The following is a 20,478-nucleotide window of genomic DNA, read 5'->3' on the forward strand; positions in this document are numbered from 1 at the left end:
GAGCGACCTTGTTTGGGTACTTGTTTGAGCACCTACTCCCCAAAAATAGGCACTGTTTAGACGGCTGAGGACTTTCGAAAATTGACTAAGTATTACGTGATGTTAAATAATCATTTATAGTTTTGCAAAGTGTGAATATTGGCATTGTAGTTATCGAAATAAATGTCCTTTTTAATATTCACACTGAAGAAAGTAAGGGCGAAATGATATTCAGCACTTGTTTTAAAATAAGCAAAAAAGGGGCAGCTGCATAGATGAAACAAACGTGGCAGAAAATTAATGCTTATTGAAGGAAACTGATATGGGGTTCATTATATTTCTATTTTTGTGGATGTTTGGTAGTTTTTATAATACATATTTAAAGAATTGAATGTAGACTATTCTCAGTAAGTTCAACTGATAGGAAGAAAAATCAAAGCACACTGTCTTGAGGGAGACAAATACTGTTTGGGAGGTTTTGAGGTGGAAGCACCTGGAGTACTTGTGCTGTAGTAGACAGAGGAGGGGCTGATGAAGCAAGGCAAGAGGGAACTGGAGACTCAGGCAGAGGGAGCTTTAGACAGGACTGAGACCAAAGAGGAGATGAGAGCAGGTGAAAGAGTAGAAAAATTAATTTGTTGGGGAAAAGACAGTGTAATCACCTTAAAATTCCTTTTTTAAAGATTTCTCTTTTCCCTGTGAAGGAGGTAAGTCCCTGTGTTGAGAAGGAAGAATTTGTTGACAGTGAAGGAACTTACGGTAGTGAAGGCTTGAAATAGGTGATTTATGTGAAGGGAGAGGGATTAAATAAAGACTAAATAAAACATCATACACATCTAGTATTTCCCCTGAAAGACTCCCCAGGAAAAAAGTTACCTTATACTTGAACCCTTAAAAATCTTCTCCTAGTCAAGGATGCCTTCTCAGTTATTTTGCTTTATTCTGAATAATAAACTACTATTTAGAGAAGACACATTATCCTGAAGTGGCCTCAATCTATGCTAGTTTGGTATTCTTATAGGAGACTCCTGACATAATCAATTAAAAAGAAGCAAAGGTGTAAAACGATTCCTGGGTATATGACTACATCATTGTAAGCCTTTTGAAGATCACTTAAAAAAATTAGAGTATGTGGTTACTTGTAAAGATCTCCAATGAAAACGTTACCTAATGTATGAGAATACTTCTGATTTGCTACAAAATTTTCAGAGACAATGTCACTGGTTTTAGAAATTGCTGTATTGTAATTAGAATTGAAAATCAAGGATACTGGAAAACTATGTCGGGTGATTCAAAAAGTGATTCTAGTGGTGATAATTATATTGATAATACCAATGCAGAATAAACAGTTGGAATAAAATTATTTTTGTGAAAGTAGAATAAAGCAATAATTTAAAATTAACACAGTGAATATTCAATTTAAAACATTATCTAAGATAATATAGACATATAACTTTTAAATTTACGTGTCTCAACTTTTGCCTATTTAATTTAGCTAAAAACCCTTTTCCTAGATCTTCTCATTAGGGTAATGAGAGATTGTTCTATGTTTGGATTAGTCCTAAATTGAAAATATAATTTTTAAAGGACCCATCTATGTTTGTATATAACCTTATATGAAACTGTATATAACTATGTACTTTACATAAACCTATAGAGTTGTAAGATTTCTACTCTTGTATGACTATAAGGTAAAATCATTCATTTTCAATGGCAACAACCTAGAGTTATATTATTTTCTCCAGTCATTGGAAACTAGCAATTCCCATATAGTTAAGTCAAGGGCTTTTGATGCTGTATATGAATAACCTAACAAGCTATAAAAGTTTTAGAGTCCTAGAAAGGTGTCAACACACAAAATTTCCAGTATCTTGCTTAAAAAATATGAATAAAACCAAGACTGGAATCTTTCTCTCCATCGTGACTGGGAAATTATATCATCAAAGTAGAAATTGTTGTATCTTTTGGTGCTTTTTGGACTTTGGATGGAATTTTCTAGAGATCAAAATTCGTGTATTTCTGTAATCTAAACTTTTTGATGATTGTGTATGCTGCAACTTGATGTTATTTCCCTTTACCAGTACTAAATTGCTGCACGAGATCTTGTAGTTTAAAGTTACACAAATTCATTTGAAAATTTAGATATCATGTTACTAACTTTTACCACAAAACAACCAACCAAACTCTCCATTCTTTTTTTCCATACCAGTATTTTCTATTCCCCAAGGAACATATTAGAATTCATTTCTTAAAAACCTTTTCATTTGATATATCATAAAATCAGAGGGCAGCCGGTAAGACTTTGATCCCTTTCACTCCTCCACTTACACTCCCACCAAAATAAATGACCAGAAACTTTTCCACTAATGTATAGAGCCTGGAAGAATTCCAGCATGTATTTTGAACAGTTCTTTCCCCCCAAAGTTTTTAAGTTGCTATTCCAGTTTTACAGATGAGGAAATTAAAGATAGAAAAAATAAATTACTTGCTCGAAGTTAGGAAGTAAAAGAAGCAAAATTGGCACAGAGACTTTTCTAGGTCTAATACCCGTATATTATCTCTAGCACAGTATGCTACTCCAACCCCATTTTCATGGTACATACCCATTATAAAACATGAGCTTTCTTCCATTTGTGTTTGTGTGTCTTTATACATGCTCAGGCAATCCTTGATTTGCAAGATAGCGTGGGGCCATAAAAATGATTGTGCAGGTTTAAACCATGCAAGCCAATATTAACAATGGGGAAAAAATCACAATTGTTCCATGACATTTAAACATGTGTTAAAACATTACTCTCTGTCAACTATAAATACATAGAAAACTTTAAAATATTGTTAAGCTAATTTATTACACTGTAATTTAAAACATTAAAATTATTGAGTATTAAAGTATTTGATTTCTTTTAAAAATTTTATCAAGAGTCGTTTAAATTGTCCTTGCCTTTTTCTTATCATAGAACTTAAAACACTGAGCAAATGTCTTTTCTATGCTTCAGCAAATTGTTATATTCGTTTCTAAGTTTGGATCAGTTACAGCATTTTATCATTTGCGTTTTCAGTGTCATGAAATATCTCTGAGAGTTCCTTTAATGTGAAGTTTTTCAGCAGCATCATTTCCTATGTGACATAATTTCACCACAACCATTTTTCTTATTTGTCATTTAAGTTCACTTTCACTAAGTTCCCTTTGTTGCATCTCTAGAGTCTCTCAGACAGAGGAGGTGTCAACGTTCCCGTGATCAGCTCTTTTATAGCACATCCAAATTCACTTCCAGCATTCACTTTCTGCACTTTCATCTGTCAGCCACTTCCCTCTTTGGATTACCTACTTTTGTTAAATATCATGTAGGCCTATCACTGGGAGGCAAGGCAAGGCAACCACATGTTTTGCTGTCAACAAGTGAACTAAATAGCAGACGTACAGAGACCAGTCACCAAAAGACTTTGAAAGAAGTGATCCAATTAGTCACTAATGATGATGTGCATCTGCTATTTATATAGTGATTTGTGCACTAAAGAGCTAGCAGTGAAGTTTGTACTTTACACAATTATTCACAATATATCATGACTACAGTGTTGTTGCGGGAGACTGGTGTCATTTAACTAAAACACAGTAACTAAAATTTATGCATTCAGAATTGTGCAAAGCAAGGACTGCCTATTTTGCACATAATGGAGATTACACATATAAAACTGTAACCTTTTAAATTTTTTACATAGTACAAAATAAACATTTCCTTGAACTTTTAACATGTTAATGAATAATGTAATGCCTAAATTCCAGTCTCATTTAAAATCACATTAGCTCTAAAGGAAGACCATTTAAAATTTTCTAGTTGGTTTCCCATCCTTTACCTTGATGGTACAAGATTTATATTGGAATTTTTTTTTTTTTTTTTTTTCTTTTTTTTTTGAGACGGAGTCTCGCTCTGTCGCCCAGGCTGGAGTGCAGTGGCCGGATCTCAGCTCACTGCAAGCTCCGCCTCCCGGGTTCACGCCATTCTCCGGCCTCAGCCTCCCGAGTAGCTGGGACTACAGGCGCCCGCCACCTCGCCCGGCTAGTTTTTTGTATTTCTTAATAGAGACGGGGTTTCACCGTGTTAGCCAGGATGGTCTCGATCTCCTGACCTCGTGATATTGGAATTTTTGTGAATCATATTTTATGTAGTTTAGTGATGTCCTTGTTGGTCTCTCAACATTAACGTTTAAAAACAAAGATGCTAAAGAGTATACATAGTCCTCCAATGAGTTGTGGACGAGAGTCTGACTGAATCCTTGCTTGCTGTGATAATCTAGTCTCAGGAGCCATGTTGCTATTCAGTGGGACTCTTAATCAATTCAAAATTATGCATTTAAAAATGATCTAATGTTCTTGCTGTCTTGCAGTGACTGTGTTATCACAACCCATAAGCTTCGTTGTTTCAAATGTCACAGTACACATCTGACTGGAAACTTTAAAAAGTCAAAGTACCTGTAATTTTTATAAGAAGAAACTGATTTTACGTTGTGTATTTTAATATGTCTGTTATTAATTTATAGAAAACATCCTTTGGCTAGTTTTATGATACTGGTATCATGTATCAACATGTGATATAATTCAAATCAAATACTATGTAAACATGCATAAGAAAATTATTTTTAAGTATATTATTCTGGAAAATTAAATATTCAATTATAAGTCTGCATTTACTTCTATTTATAGATTCAAAAGGCAAGTGAGGTCTGGATCCTTAGAGGTCATTTCAATACCTGCCTTTTTATACTCAAGTATGTTAAATGCCAAGCACTTAGCTGAGGCCTCACAAAAATTAGCCAGGTATGTCATATTAGAAAATAGTAGCCTTAAATAACTAATTTCATCTGATAAAATCTTGGAATCAGCTCATACTAGAAACTATTTAAGACACAGTGGTGATCTGGAGCTGGCTTCTACTGGCTTGCAAGACCCAATTATGTGCATCACTTCCCAACTCTGTGTTCAATAACATCGAGTTGATAGCATGAACCACAGTAGGAGTATTTACACCATGGAAATGGGCAAAGGCTACAAAGCAAGATGTCCATCCCTCCACCCCCAAGTCAGTTGTTAAATATTTACCAGCACACCACTGATGGTCTGTGTTCACGTTTATAGACGATAATTAGTAAGGCATAATGAGGAGAGGGGGAGCCTGTGATTATAAATCATTACAGCTGGATTCTAGTCCCAGCTGTTCTGTTTGCTGGTCATTATAGGCAGGTAGTTTCACCTTTTTTTCCCTTAGCTTTCCTAACTTTCTAGTGTATATAATGACACCTACATTGCATTATTGCAAGAGTCATTACAAGAATAAAATATATTTATGAAAGAATCTTAAAAAATTAAAAGCTCCATACATATACAAAGGATTATAATTTGGGGTATTAGTGTGGTAGGTATTATGGGAAATGTAATAATTTGGTCCCTCAAAACTTAATAAAGAAAAAAACATGCCAGAAATTAGAAAAAGGCCTTATCCCAGGAAACCGATTAGTCTTCTTTTGTTTTAAAATTATAAATAGTGTGTTGGAATCTAGTAATCTTTTAAGTGTTTTGTTTTGCTTTTAATTAGTGGTCCACATTATGCCCAGTTTTTAAAGTCACAAAGCTGGAAGTCATCCTGGATCCTTGTTTTTCCTTCAGCCTTTTATATCTCTGTCATTGTTTCTTTTTTAAAATCTCTCTACACATTATCCCTCTCATCCTCCTTCCATTGGCTTGGATTTGGTTCAGGCCTTCACCATTACAGAGTCCCTAATCCTAGCCTAACCTAGCCTCTCTTACAATCCATTCTTCACGCTATACCCAGAAGACTATTTTCTCATATGAGATCAAGTCCAAAGTTTCCCACATATCAGAAAATGTCATTCATGATCTGGTCTCTGCCAACCTTGCAATCATCAACTTTTTTCTGTCAGCTCTCTGTGCCCTAAAATTAAGTGGCATGCTCTTCTACCCTTTCCACATCTTTGAAAACTTACTGTAAGATAGCCAACATTGTTGATATCTTCATATAGCACTTATCCAATTGTTGTAATTTTATTATTTTTATTATTATTGTTACTATTTTCATAGGAGGTTATGCGACTCAGAAGGGCAAGAATAACTTTGGGTACTGCTCTTTGTATATTCAGGACCTGGCCTGGTATCTAGCTTTGTATGAGAATAAAGTTACTTTGGGTGAATTTATATCCAGGCAGCCCTATGAGCAGGGATGAGCTCTTGCCCCAGGCTACAAGCCTCCCCACTAAGAAAGCAAGCAGGGCTCTCATGCCTCACCCCTCCCTGCCTGCCCACACCTTTGGCAGCGGCTTCTGTGCTCATATCTGCACTCCCCATTCACCCTGCCTCCAGATTATGCTCAAGAAAATTTGTGCTCAGTCAAAATTATTACAAAGTTCAGCTAGGAATTTCCTTCACCCTGTGGCCCATCCCCAATTCCACTGGCTGCCTTCCCTTCTCCAAGGAACTCTGTGAGATAAGGCCAGGAATGACGTCCCTGGTCTGGAGCTGGGGACCAGGAGTGCCTACAGGGCTCTTCCCACTGCTTCTACTTTTATATTTCTCTTGGCTCCCTAAATCCATTTCAGCTCTACTAGAGTAAGGTTAAATCCTTCTCCTGTGATCTGGATTTTCAGGTTCCCCAGTGGGGATGTGTGTATGGAGGCCAACATTTCTCCCCTTACACTTTGGGAACTCGCAGTTTTTCTGCCATCTCACGGAGTTTGCAGTGTCAAGTCAGTTCTTTCAAAGAGTTTGTGAATTCTTTAGGTTTTCCTGGTATGTTCCTGTAGTGTTTCTCGGAGCAAACGTTCACAATGTGCGTCTCCAGGCACTGTTCTGTCTGGCCAAGCAGGAGATGCACATTAGTCCTGTCTCCTATCTGCCATTTTTTTCTATAATTCTCTAATTCTTTTCAGTTATCATTCAAAATATGTGACTCCCTAGAGTTCAAATTGCCCCAAATCTGGCTACAATCAATCAGCTGGAGAGTAGTAATTCATATAATTACTCCATTTCCCTAGGATTGGGAGAGTTGGGGCAATGTGTGGCCAAACATAAAGTCAACTTGTGAAGGGAGTTACATTGGGTTTCTTCAAGAGGCCATGAAGAGTTCCAGAGGCTTGTGGAGACTACTTTCAAAATAAAAACAAAAAAAGCAACCTTTCCCTTCCAAGTAAACCGAGGGATAAGACTTAGGGGAAATGGTTTAAAGACCCATAAAAAGAAATATTAATACTCTGTAGCAGACAGTTAACCCTAAGAATTGGGGAGAAAACTCTTGGATGATAGAATCAATAAAGAAAGCTATTAGGAGAGACATTGAAAAAAAGAGTAAAGTTTCTTTATACTTTCATTTAAACAAGACCTAAAATCAGAAAGAATATTAACACTATTATCTAGATCAAAACTTACCTAGATAAAAATGTAAAACAAATGGGTTGTGCTTATCCTCATTTAGCAATGATAGACACTGTTCGTTGAATAAAGATGGAAAACTTTTTAGTATAAGTATATTCAATTTTACTTAATTGAAATTAATTAAGTAAAATTAATTACTTAATTATAGCTAGTACTCTGTTAGTAAATTGCCAAAGAGTTTTTAATTACTATTCTTATAAATAAAAATTAAATAATAATGACAAATATTAACAGATCTTATTGATTACCTTTAGTTGGCGAATCAAGCAAGTATTAGATTTTTGCATTTTGATGCTGTATGCCCAACCCAAGGCCAAGTATTATTTACAGGTAAGAAATTGGGGTGTGTATGTGTGTGTGTATATATATGTGTGTGTGTGTATATATATATACCGTGAACCTAGTAAGAATATTCATATATAATCAATTTTTTATATATATATATACACACACATATATGTACACACCAACTATATCTGTAGATAGATATAATTTAAATTGAAAGTGTTACTTTCTCCCTCCTTCCTATAATTTCTTCTTCCTCATTGTGTTCCTCCACCATACTTTATGCTCAGAAAATAGAAAATACTCACTGTAATAAAAAGGCAAAGGAAGTTTAAAATCGATTATATATGAATATTCTTACTAGGTTCACGGTTATAGAGAAAATTATAGTTACCTGAAGCAAACTGAAAAGAAAATCTCAAAAAACAAAAAGAAATTGTAGCGCCTATATTTATTTCTTGGCTTACAATTTTACTAGATTAAGCAAATGTATTTTGAGCATTTGTCAGACATTGTATATACACGTATCATTGCTACCCTAAATTTACTCATACTTTATGAGTAACACAGTTCTCAGTGTCTTACTGTATTTGTAAAAGTGAATCAATTATATATAGTTTGTACCTTCTAAATCCTTGTACATGGTTAAATAATAATGTTGTGTTTCTAAATAGTAAGTATGGACCTCACTACATAGACAATGTGCACTTATTGGAAGAATTTGCAGAAGAGAGTTCTAGACTAGAGAGAAAGTTAGAGAAAGGCCTAAAGCAAGGTCTTTTCTTTTATTGGAATTAAAAAAAAAAAAGGTCCCTTTTGATTCCTAGTTAATGGCAATGTCATGAAAACACAAGATCCGGCCAATGTACTCTTCCCAATTTGAAACACCACAGTTCTATTCTGTGTCCTCATAGTGTGCCTGAGGACGGCCACATTTTTCTTTTTTACTTATGAGGCTCTCTTCGTCTACAGATTATGCATAATATATATTAAATAAAAAAGAAAGCTCATTTCCATTGCCCTCTCTTTCTTATGGAGGATATTTTTAGGCTTACCCCATGACTCTAACCAGCTAGTTGTGGAGTTGTGGGTGAGACAGCCGGTTGCTTTTTGTCTTCTCTTTGCTGGGAACTACTTTGTCAGTCACAATATCTGGAGCTAGAACGTGGCACCTTTCATCAGGAGCATGAAGCTCCTTCGTCTTAGCTATGGGCTCAATGTTCGCATCTCTCCCAAAGCCTCCCAACGTTTCATTTTTGTTTTGTTTTGTTCTTGAGACAATGTCTTGCTCTGTCGCCCAGGTCGGAGTGAAGTGGCACAATCATGGCTCACTGAAGCCTTAAGTAGCTGGGACTACAGGTGCACATCACCACACTCGACTAATTTTTTGTAGTTTTTACATAGGCAGGGTTTAGACATGTTGCCCAGGCTGGTCTCGAACTCCTGGGCTCAAGCAATCTGCCTGCCTCAGCCTCCCAAAGTGCCGGGACTATAGGCGTGAGCCACAGCTCCTGGCCTCCCTCCCAAAATTAATATGTTAAAATTCTTACCCCCAAGATGATAGTGTTTGGAAGTGGAACCTGTGGGAGGCAATTAGATTATGCAGGCAGAGCCTCATAAATGGGATTAGTGCCCTTGTAAAAGAGACTTCAGAGAGCTAGCTGGCCCCTTTTACTGTGTGGGGATACAGTGGAAGCCATCATGTATGAGGAATGGGCCCTCAGCAGACATAAGCCTGCTAGCACCTTGTTCTTGGCCTTCCCAGGCTCCAGGACTGTTTGTTGTTTATAAACTACCCATCGTATGGTATCTTGTTATAACAGCTCAAATGGACTAAGACAGTTCTAAACTAGAAACTGAAGTATTTGTGAGGATGAAAGTGGATTTAGATAAAGAGACTCTTTCAAAGAGGGATTTAGACGGAATGTTTAGTATTTAGGAAAGAAACAGATAATTTCTTGTCTGGTTAATCTCAGAATCAAACATGGAGCAGGGTACGGTGTCTCATACCTGTAATCTCGGCACTTTAGGAGGCCAAGGCAGGAGGCTCACTTGAGCCCAGGAGTTGGGAGGCCAAGGCAGGAAGATTACTTGAGCCCAGGAATTCGAAACCAGCTTGGGCAACATGGTAAATCCCTATCTCTACAAATAATATAGAAATTAGGCAGGCGGCACGTGCCTGCAGTCATGCCAGTGCACTCCAGCCTGGGTAATGGAGTGAGACCCTGTCAAAAAAAAAAAAAAAAAAAGGAGATCAACTAACTGTAGATACCTTCAATTAATTGAAACTGAAATAAAATTATTATTTTATAAAAAACATTTTCTTCAGTATATTCTATTGTATTTTTTATTTTCAAGTTAATGTAGCTTACTCAATGAAAGCGTCGAAGGTACTAATGTCTTTTGGGGTTTTTTTTTCAGCTAGAAGATGATATCATAGCTAAAGAGATGTACTTTACAAAAATAACAGATTTTGTAGGTAACATCAGTTCAAATAATTGGTTTTTTATTGAGTTTTCAATGCTTGGATTCATAGGTAAGCAATAGATCTACTTTGTTGGATCAAGTTTTTTAGCACACAATAATTTAAAACATTTAAAAGAGTTTATCAGTTTGTTTATTACTAAAGGAAAAAGAATGGCATGATTTTTATAAAGACATGAATATCTTAACAGTATAATCAGATACAAGTACCTGAATTCCAGATGTGTTTTCTTAAACCAAACTTTTTTCTAGAGAGATAAAATTGACATTTAGACACTTACGTTATAGAAGCATAAAAGAGTTACCATTTATTAAGTGCTTGCTGTGAGTCTGGCACACATGTTAGCTCAGTGGCTAAGACGCACTTTTCTCTGCTTTATAAGAATACTGAAACTCAGATAATTAAAATTTTAGAGAAAGGGATTTTAACTCAGTTGCTGCAATTTCCAGTATGCTAAAGCTGGCAGTCTTAAAAAATGTAAAAACATAAGAGGAATTATACCCACCGCAGAAAATTTCCAAATACTGTGTCCATAAAGAGATTTTTTTTTTTTTTTTTTTACTATTCTTCCATAGATTTTCCTTTCAAATTCTTCAATTTTTCTTTCTTCACTTCCATGCTTTTTTCTTTCCTTTGAACCTCAAGGCCCCAAGTTAAGTTACCATACTCCTCATTTTATGGTACATGACGTTATTGATTCATGCAGGAACTCTTATTTATTCTTTTCTTTCATTCCCAATCCCTACACCCACTTCCTGCCATTCTTCAATATATTGTTCACTCTAATATGTTCAAAATACACTTATAAATATACAATATCCATGTAAATTATTTGATGCTTTTCATATTTGTATATTCCTATTCCTTACATTTTTGTCCTCAAAACTTGATTTCTAAACTATCAGCATTTTTTTATGTTCATTTAGTTTATTGGTTTTTTTACTGTTGCGTAAGTGCTGCATAATGATGGCCACTGAAATTTCTGCATTCAGAATTGTGCAGTGAGGACTACCAGTTTTGCACATAGAGGTCATGCATATAAAACTGCAACCTGCTTTTAATTTCTTTACATCAACAATCCCACGATCAGCTGTCTTATAGTCACATCCAAATTCACTTCCAGCGTTCACTTGCTGTGCTTTCATCTGTCATCCAGTCAGTCCCTTCTTTTGATGACCTACTTTTGTTAAATGTCATGTGGATTTATCACCGGAAAGCAAGGCAAGACAACCACACATTTTGCTGTCTACAAGTGGACTAAATACTGGATGCACAGTGACCACTCACCAAAGAACTTTGAAAGAAGTGACTTATCACTTATCACTCACATTTGGTTTATCTATTTCCTGAGTGGCAGACCTTAATTGCTTCCAATGTTCTGCTACCATGAAAAAATGAAGTGACGTATATGTCCCCTGGAGTGGACCGCTGAGGATTCACATAGCTCTAAGTACTGCTGATTGCTTTACAGATTGGTTATATGGTTTATGCTATCTTTTTTTTTTTTTTTTTTTTTTGAGACGGAGTCTCGCTCTGTCGCCCAGGCTGGAGTGCAGTGGCGCGATCTTGGCTCACTGCAAGCTCCGCCTCCCGGGTTCAGGCCATTCTCCTGCCTCAGCCTCCTGAGTAGCTGGGACTATAGGCGCCCACCACCGCGCCCGGCTAATTTTTTTTTTTTTTTTTTTTTTTTTTTTTTTGTATTTTTAGTAGAGACGGGGTTTCACCGTGGTCTCAATCTCCTGACCTTGTGATCCGCCCACCTCGGCCTCCCAAAGTGCTGGGATTACAGGCGTGAGCCACCGCGCCCGGCGGTTTATGCTTTCATAAGCAGTGCATAAAAGTTCGTGCTTCCCCATATGCTTGACAACACTTGGTTTTATCTATTATTATATGCATATATTTACCATTCTCAGTATAAAGCATTTCTGGGATTGCTGGTAAGGTCCATCTGTTTTTCATATACTCACTCGATGACTTTTGTGTTTCATGTTTTCTGTAAAATTTTAAGGGCCCAAAGGTTTTTCCTCAGCCTTTTTTAAAATAAGAAGGAAAATTTTTGTTAACAATAATACCCAATGAAAAGCATGGAGACAAAATAATCTTGCTGATGGATTAGTCTGAGAACTTAAAATTCTCAAAAAAATTTACTTTCTCAGCGAAGTCAAGTAGGAGACACATAGAGAATACTTACATTCTGATCACAAGAGCACATTGAACAAGGTGCACTATTTACAGGATGCCAAATCTTATTCAAGCTTAAACTTACAAAAGTTTTGCTTTTAGTTATCATAATTCGGTTATTCATTATTTGCTAAAAATATGAGCTTGCCAACTAGAATTTTACAGCATGGTGACAGCAGGTTAGGAATTGAATCAGCTATTTTATACATCATTAAATCACTTGCTTTGGTCACTATACAAATGGGTGCAAAACATTAAAATACAATTATACATTTTAGTAAGTGACCCGTATAAACTCAAGTCCTAGTGAAGAATGAAGCATGCTTACATCCTACTTTCATATTTATCAAATCATTAGATGTATTTTACATTATTTACTTTGAAGTGAATATGTACCTGAATCTTATCCCTTCAACTTCATTTTAAAATTAAAGATGCAGCATATTAGAAAAAAATTATTAGACCTAATGGAATAATATTTTAAAATATAGTAAATCTTTAAGAATAACAAATATAGGCCAGGTGCGGTGGCTCCAGCCTGTAATCCCAGCACTTTGGGAGGCCGAGACGGGCAGATCACGAGGTCAGGAGATCGAGACCATCCTGGCTAACATGGTGAAACCCCGTCTCTACTAAAAAAAAATACAAAAAACTAGCCGGGCGAGGTGGCGGGCGCCTGCAGTCCCAGCTACTCGGGAGGCTGAGGCAGGAGAATGGCATAAACTCGGGAGGCGGAGCTTGCAGTGAGCTGAGATCCGGCCACTACACCCCAGCCTGGGCGACAGAGTGAGACTCAAAAAAAAAAAAAAAATATATATATATATATACACACACACACACACATATATATATACACACACACATATATATATAAAGAAAAAAGCATCCTGTTAAAACAATTCTCAAATATTGAAATAAAGAGAGTACTTTAATAAAATTAAGTAGTAAAAATGAAAAATGTGGTAGATTAATAAAGTGCTACAAAAATCAGGTAAAAAATACAGTTTGTACGAAATTAAGTAAAAGATTACAGCGCCTATATGTTTCATTCTATTCACTTATCTTTCACTTGATTTAGGCAATCGATCCGCATTAGTTATCACAATTGATTTCCTGAGAGTATTGACTATTCTAAACCTGCTTATATTCTCCTTCAGATGTGGTAATTCTTGATACTTAAGCAGATATAGTGTTCAATTTTATCATTGTCCAACTTCAGTAGTGCTTTAATCTTTAGTGCTAAGGAATGGGACATATTTAAATTTTAATAACTTTTGCTTTTTTCCCATGTTAAAGGAATGAACAACTATATATGAATTATTTGCATCTAATTATATTTTTTCCCATAGGAAAGCTGTTTAGATCTGAGGACTTAACTCACTTTGTACGGTTTTTTTTAATGTTCTACAAAGAGAAACCCATAGACTGGCTCCTGAATGACATTTTTCAGGTAAAGGTGTGTGACACAGGAGAAGATCTTGTGAGTATTCATTTACTTTACGAATAAAAAATATTTTAGGAAAAATATTATCTAATGTAATTACCTAAAATTTGTTTACCAAACCAAATCTGATAAATACATCAATTTTTTAAATTTCTAATATCCCCAATTTTGATCTTTCTACCTGTTAAATGAAGTAATGAGAGACCCCTAAAATGTAGTGAAAAGTTGAAACAGAGGATCAAAAACAGAGTGAACAAACAGAAAAAAATGGTAGACATAAATTCAAACATGCCAATACTTACATTAATATAAATGATTAAAGTACACTATTAAGAGTTTGTCAGAGTCAATTTTTTAAATGATGCCACCACTAAAGTCAATATTCAGTTCAAATATTATAGATAGGTTAAAACTGTGGATGAAAAAAATATACACCATACAAACACAAATCAAAGGAGATTTGCAGTAGTAGCTATTTAGTTATTTATTGAGACTCATTCTGTAGCCCAGGCTGGATTGCAGTGGCACAATCACAGCTCACTGCAACCTCAACCTCCCTGGGCTCAGGTGATCCTCCCACCTCAGCCTCCTCAGTAACTGGGACTATAGGTACATGCCACCATGCCCAGCTAATTTTTGTATTTTATGCAGAGACAGGCTTTCGCCATGTTGCCCAGGCTGGTCTCAAGCTCCTAGGCTCAAACCATCACACCTTGTCCTCCAAAAGTGCTGGGATTACAGGGGTGAGCCACAATGCCCAGCTTATAGTAGCTATATTAATATCAGAATAAACTTAAAAGCAAAGAAAAAAAACAGTCTAGGTATCAAGAAAGATATTATATATAATAAAAGGGTTAATTTACCAAGAAGACACCAGAGTCTTGAAATACATGAAGCAAAAACTGACAGAACTAAAAGAAAAAATACATTGATCTACAATTACAGTTGGAGATTTCAACTCTTCTCTCTCTCAGTAATCAGCAGAACTGATAGGCAGAAAACCAGCAAGGAGATAAAAGAACTGAACATCACCATCTGTCAAGTGGATTTAATTGGCAGTTAAAAACCACTACATCCAATAACAGTAAGAAATACATTCTCTAAAAAAAACCAGATACAACATTCACCAAAATAGCCACATCTTGGATCATAAAACAAAGCTTAACAAATTTAAATTGAAATAATTTTTAAATGTATGTTCTTGTACCACAATGGAATCAAATTAGAAATCAGCAACATAAAGATAACTGAAAAATCTCAAGCACTTGATAATTAAACAACACACTTCTCAATAAGCCCTAGATGAAGGAAGAAGTTTTAAAGGAAATTAGACAACTCTTTGAAATGAATGAAAATACAATGTTTCAACATTTCTGGAATGCAGCTAAAGCACTGCTTAGAGAGAAAGCTTATAGACTTAAATCTATATCTCAGAAGAGAAGAAAGATCTCACATTCATAATCTCAACTTCTACATTAACAAACTAGAAAAAGAAGGGCAAAACAAAAGGTAAAGGAAGAGAGGGAAGAAAATAATAATAATAAAAGAAAACAGAAAATTAAAAGCATAAAAATAACAGAGAAAACCAATAACACCCAAAGGTAATTTTTTAAAAAAGAGCAATAAAACTGCTAAGTTTCTAATAAGAGTGACAAGAAAATACAGCTTATCAACATTAGAAAGAAAGTGGGAGTTCCACAACATACTCCACAGATACCAAAAGGATAATAAGGGAATACTGCAGGCACTTCCTTGCATATTCAAAGAGCAACTTGAAAATGAAATCCATCAAAAATTGTAAATTACCAAAACTCATCCAAACTGAAATTGGTAACCTGAGTAGTCCTATATCTACTAAAGAAATTAAATTATTATTTTAAATCCTCAAAAGGAAATTTCTACATCCAAAGGGTTTAAAGGTGTATTCTACTAAATGGAGATGAAATAATAACAATTGTATATAATATCTTCTCCAAAATAGAAGAGGAAAAGGTACATCCCAATTCTTTTCATGAGGCCGGCATTATCATGACATGAAAACCAGACAAAAACAGAGCGAGAAAGGAAACCAAGACCAAATATCCCCCAAATATATAGACAGAAAAATCTTCCAAGTAACAGTGAATTGAATCTAGCCATATGTAAAAAGAAAAATACACCATACTAATTGGTATTTATCCTATGAACACAAAACTGGTTTAATGTTTAAAAATCATACAGTGTAACCCATCAATTTAAGATTCTAAAGAAGAAAAGCCACATGATAATATCAACTGATGCAGAAAAATTATTTGATGAAATTCAAAATTCATACATGATAAAAACTCCCAGCCAATTAGGAATAGAAAGAAACTTCTCTGACATGTTAAAGAGCATCTAGGGAAATCCCATAGCCAACTTCATGTTTAATTGTTGAAAACTGGATGCTTTCTCTCTAAGATTAAGAAAAAAGTAACCATATCCATCCTCACCACTCCTATTCAACCTTTTACTGGAAGTTCAAAGTAGTGCAATAAAGGGAAAAATAAAGGCACATGAATTGAAAAGCAAATGCCATGATTGTCTATGCAGCAAATCACAAAGAATACACACACACACACACACACACACACACATCCTAGAACTGATAAATGACTTTGAGCAAAGTTGCAAGATACAAGGTCTATACACACAAAAATCCATCATTTTTCCTCAAAAAGCAATGAAACGTTGAAAACCAAATGTATTAGTCCATTTTCACACTGCTATAAAGAACTACCTGAGACTGGGTCATTTATAATGAAAAGAGGCTTAATTGACTCACAGTTCTACATGACTAGGGAGGCCTTAGAAAACTTACAATCATGACAGAAGGTGAAGGGAGACAAGGGACGTCTTATATAGCAGCAGGCGAGAGAAAGCCAGGGGGTAATTGCCACACACAAAACCATTAGATCTCATGAGAACTCACTCACCATCATGGGAACAGCATGGGGGAAATTTACCCACATGATCCAATCACCTCCCACCAACTCCCTCCCCTGAAACATAAGAATTACAATTTGACATGAAATTTTGGGTGGGGACAAAGAGAAAAATGGTCTCACCAACATTTCAAAATTACTTACAATATTTAAAAACATTATATATAAAATATTTATGTATCTGTATGTGTATACATTTAACAAAATATGTACATTGTCTATATGCTGGACACCTTAAAATGCTAATGAAAGGGATAGAGAGACATACCATGATCATAGATTGGGAAGCTCAACCTAGTAAAGGTATGAATGTTCCCCAAATTGGTCTATGGATTTAATACAATTCTAATCAAAATCCCAGCAGAAATTTTTTGGTAGGTATTCTACCAAAACTGACTCTAGAATTTTTAAGAGAAGACAAAGGAAATAAATCAACTAAAATAATTTTGAAAAAGCAGAATAAAGTTGGGAAAATCACATTATTCAATCTGAAAGCTTACGATAAAGCTACAGTATTCAAGACAAGCCACCTTTATTGGCAAAACGAGAAACATAGAGGTCCATGGAGCAGAATAGAGTCCGGAAATAGGCCCACAAAATATAACCAACTGATATTTTACAAAGAAGTGTATGCAATTCAATGGAGAAAGAATAATCTTATCACAAATGTTTACTGGATCAATTGGTGCCCTATCTCTCAACCATACTGCAACCTAAACCTCACACTTTATACAAACATTATTTCAAAATAAATCATCTATCTAAATACAAAAAATCATCTATCTAAACACTAAAACTCTTGGAAGAAAATATAGAAAAAATGTTCAGGACCCAGGGCTGGGTGAAATTTTTTTTAAATGACACTGAAAGCATTTTAAAAAATTGATAAATTGGACCTCATCAAAATTAAAAATTTTTGTGCTGCAAAAAGGTACCGTTAAGAGGATGATAAGACACCACAGACTAGGAGAAAATATTTGTAAATTTCATATCCAACAAAGGACATGTATTCAGTATATGTATAGAACTCTCAAAACAAACAACTCAATTTTAAAAAGGGCAAAAGATTTGAACAGACACTATCCAGACTCCATAAAAGTAATGATTGTCCTTACGGCAATATGAAATAAGCTCAGCTTTATCAACAGTTTGTTTTGAGGGTGTATTTACCAAGCCATTATTTTATATGCTAAACTGTAACTCCTCAACCAATTTTATCTGATGCTAATTTAATTTCAAATTAAATTCACTCTAAACCATTAAATTACTTTACAGTTAAAAGAGAAACTGTTAATATTTCCTATGTGTTAGTACTGGGTAGAAATGCATCTAAATAAACCTGTTATGTAAAAAATCACTATATATATAAATTTTAGATTTATTTTTCTGAATCTTCTATGTATAAAAACCTATAAAATAATTCTCAGTGATCATAATTATTCCAAATGTTTGTGGGGTTTTTATTGTTTGTTTTGTTTTTGTTTTTTGAAAATGGAGTCTCACTATATTGCCCAAGCTGGTCTCAAACTCCTGAGCAATCCTCCCACCTCAGCCTCCCAAAGTGCTGGGATTACAGGCATGAGCCACTGTGCCCAGGCTTCAAATGTTTGTTTTTAATAGGAGTGGTTCTATAGGTCATCCTTCTTATTTTCATTTTTGAGAAAATTATCCAGATTATTCTTCATTGACTATAAATTGGTTCTTTGTTTTAATATCACATTTTTACTCTCTAAGAAGAAATTGAGGTGATATAATTCAATACAGAAATTAGTCAATGAATATGGGAAGTGAAAGAATACTGTAGTCTGACAGATATAGATAGAAAAATACCAAGCATTTTATTTGAGTTATTATAATTAAAAGAAGGAGAGGAAATATAGTTGGTACAACACTAAGCTGGTTTTCTAAGACAGAGTTCATGCAAATACACGTTGTAACAAAAATCTTTTTTACCCCAACTCCTTTGCTCTATTCTTATGAAGAAAAAGCTAAGAATTAAATATTTTGTTTATATTTTTAAATATGAAAATAGAACTCTAGCAAAAACTAATATATAAAAATTCTACTATCAGTAAACGCAATACAAAGCAATATCTGGGTTTTTACAGAAGATTGTTGTTTCTCTTTTTCCACAGGGAAACTGTATAAAAAGAAATAAGCAAATACGTATTCGGTATAAACCTTCTCTTTTCCAGCATGTGGGTATACATTCATCATTCCCTGGAAAAGAACAATATGAAAAAGTAAGATTTTGAAATGTAACTTTAGTAACATACGATATTTTATAAACTTATAAAATACTATTTAGAAAAAGAGTGGTGACATAAGAGACTATAAAATATGGTTGCTTAAGCAGAATTCATCTTATGGTAGAACTGTATGTTGTGAAGAACATTTATAAATTAAGCAATCATCTTTTAAAGCCCCAAGTTATATACCATGGTAAGAAGAATTCAGCCTACATAAACTATTTTGCCTTACTGTTCCCAGTCATGCAATTCAAAGAAGACTAAAAAAGTGTTTTGAAAATTATAATAAAATTCACTATTTTAGTCTAAAATTCAAAATTATACTATAATATTTCAAAAATAAAATCCTTCTACTATTTAATTTAAATGTATCACAATTTTTATTTCAGATCTCTGTTTGTTTTACCAGATGAAGAAAAATTTAGCATTGCTTGGTTTTTAGTCATTCTTAAAATTTTGCATCATTTTCAGATACAATATTATTGATAATTGACTCAGCCCCCTAGTGTAGTAGAAGAAACAAAGATTTCAAGGTCAAAGCACCTAGTTTTCAGTCCTGGTGAACTAGGGAGTACATATATGATACTGGGCAAGTTCTAACACTCCTCTGAGCTTTCTTCATCTATAAAAGCTTCAAAGAGTTTAAATGATCCTTAAGATTTCTTCCACCCTCGACACCTCTACCTTTAGTGTCTTTACACTATGAAAGAAATGCTTTAATCCTTTGACACCTGAATGAGAAATAGACATATACATCTTCCCATCATTCATGACTCACCCTCTTTCTGCTTTTTCTGCTTTGTGTATTGTAATGCATGATTTGGAACCAAATAAAATACTTAAAAGAAAGATTTTTCTTAGTTGATAAGCTAATATTGTGTATTCTATAATTTTCTACTTCTCCATTGTATTCAAAAAGTCATTTTCCATTTATTACAGTGCACTGGGCATAGGGCCAATTGTTTAAATGTACTGCAATTAAGGTTGCCAGATAAAATACAGGACACCCAATTGACTTTGAATTTCAGTTAAATAATGATTTTTTTTTCATGTATGTCTCATTTGTTTTGTTGTTGTAGTAGTTGTTGCTAAATCTGACAAGCCTAGTTGGAGGTGATGAAGGGACAGGGAGTAGAAGGATACTGCCCATAAAAATGCTTTAACTGAAAAGAATACCACACACAGAGAAGAAAGGATCAACACAAGAACTCCAGCAACTTAAACGATCAGAGTGTCTTCTGTCCTGCAAATGACCACACTGGTTCTCTAACAAAGGCTCTTAATCAGGCTGAGATGGCTGAAATGACAGAAATAAAATTCAGGATATGGATAGAAATTAAGATCTTCAAGATTCAGGAGAACGTTAATACTTGATCCAATGAATCTAAGAATCAAAATATAACAATACAGGAACTGACAGATACTTGATCCAATGAATCTAAGAATCAAAA

At 34.7% G+C, this 20,478-nt stretch overlaps 1 protein-coding gene across 1 annotated transcript in view; it reads left to right on the forward strand.

The window, feature by feature from the left end:
• The window catches only part of MGAT4D (MGAT4 family, member D), a 56,694-nt gene that overhangs the window by 23,796 nt on the left and 12,420 nt on the right, over positions 1-20,478 (forward strand). The window contains exons 6-10 of the mRNA XM_011985615.1: positions 4,682-4,795; positions 7,675-7,750; positions 10,127-10,241; positions 13,721-13,851; positions 18,914-19,021. Coding sequence (XP_011841005.1) covers positions 4,682-4,795; positions 7,675-7,750; positions 10,127-10,241; positions 13,721-13,851; positions 18,914-19,021 — 544 coding nt within the window. The remainder of the gene's footprint in view (positions 1-4,681; positions 4,796-7,674; positions 7,751-10,126; positions 10,242-13,720; positions 13,852-18,913; positions 19,022-20,478) is intronic.

The sequence above is a fragment of the Mandrillus leucophaeus genome, unplaced genomic scaffold (assembly GCF_000951045.1).
Source record: "Mandrillus leucophaeus isolate KB7577 unplaced genomic scaffold, Mleu.le_1.0 Scaffold289, whole genome shotgun sequence".
NCBI classification, from domain to species: domain Eukaryota; kingdom Metazoa; phylum Chordata; class Mammalia; order Primates; family Cercopithecidae; genus Mandrillus; species Mandrillus leucophaeus.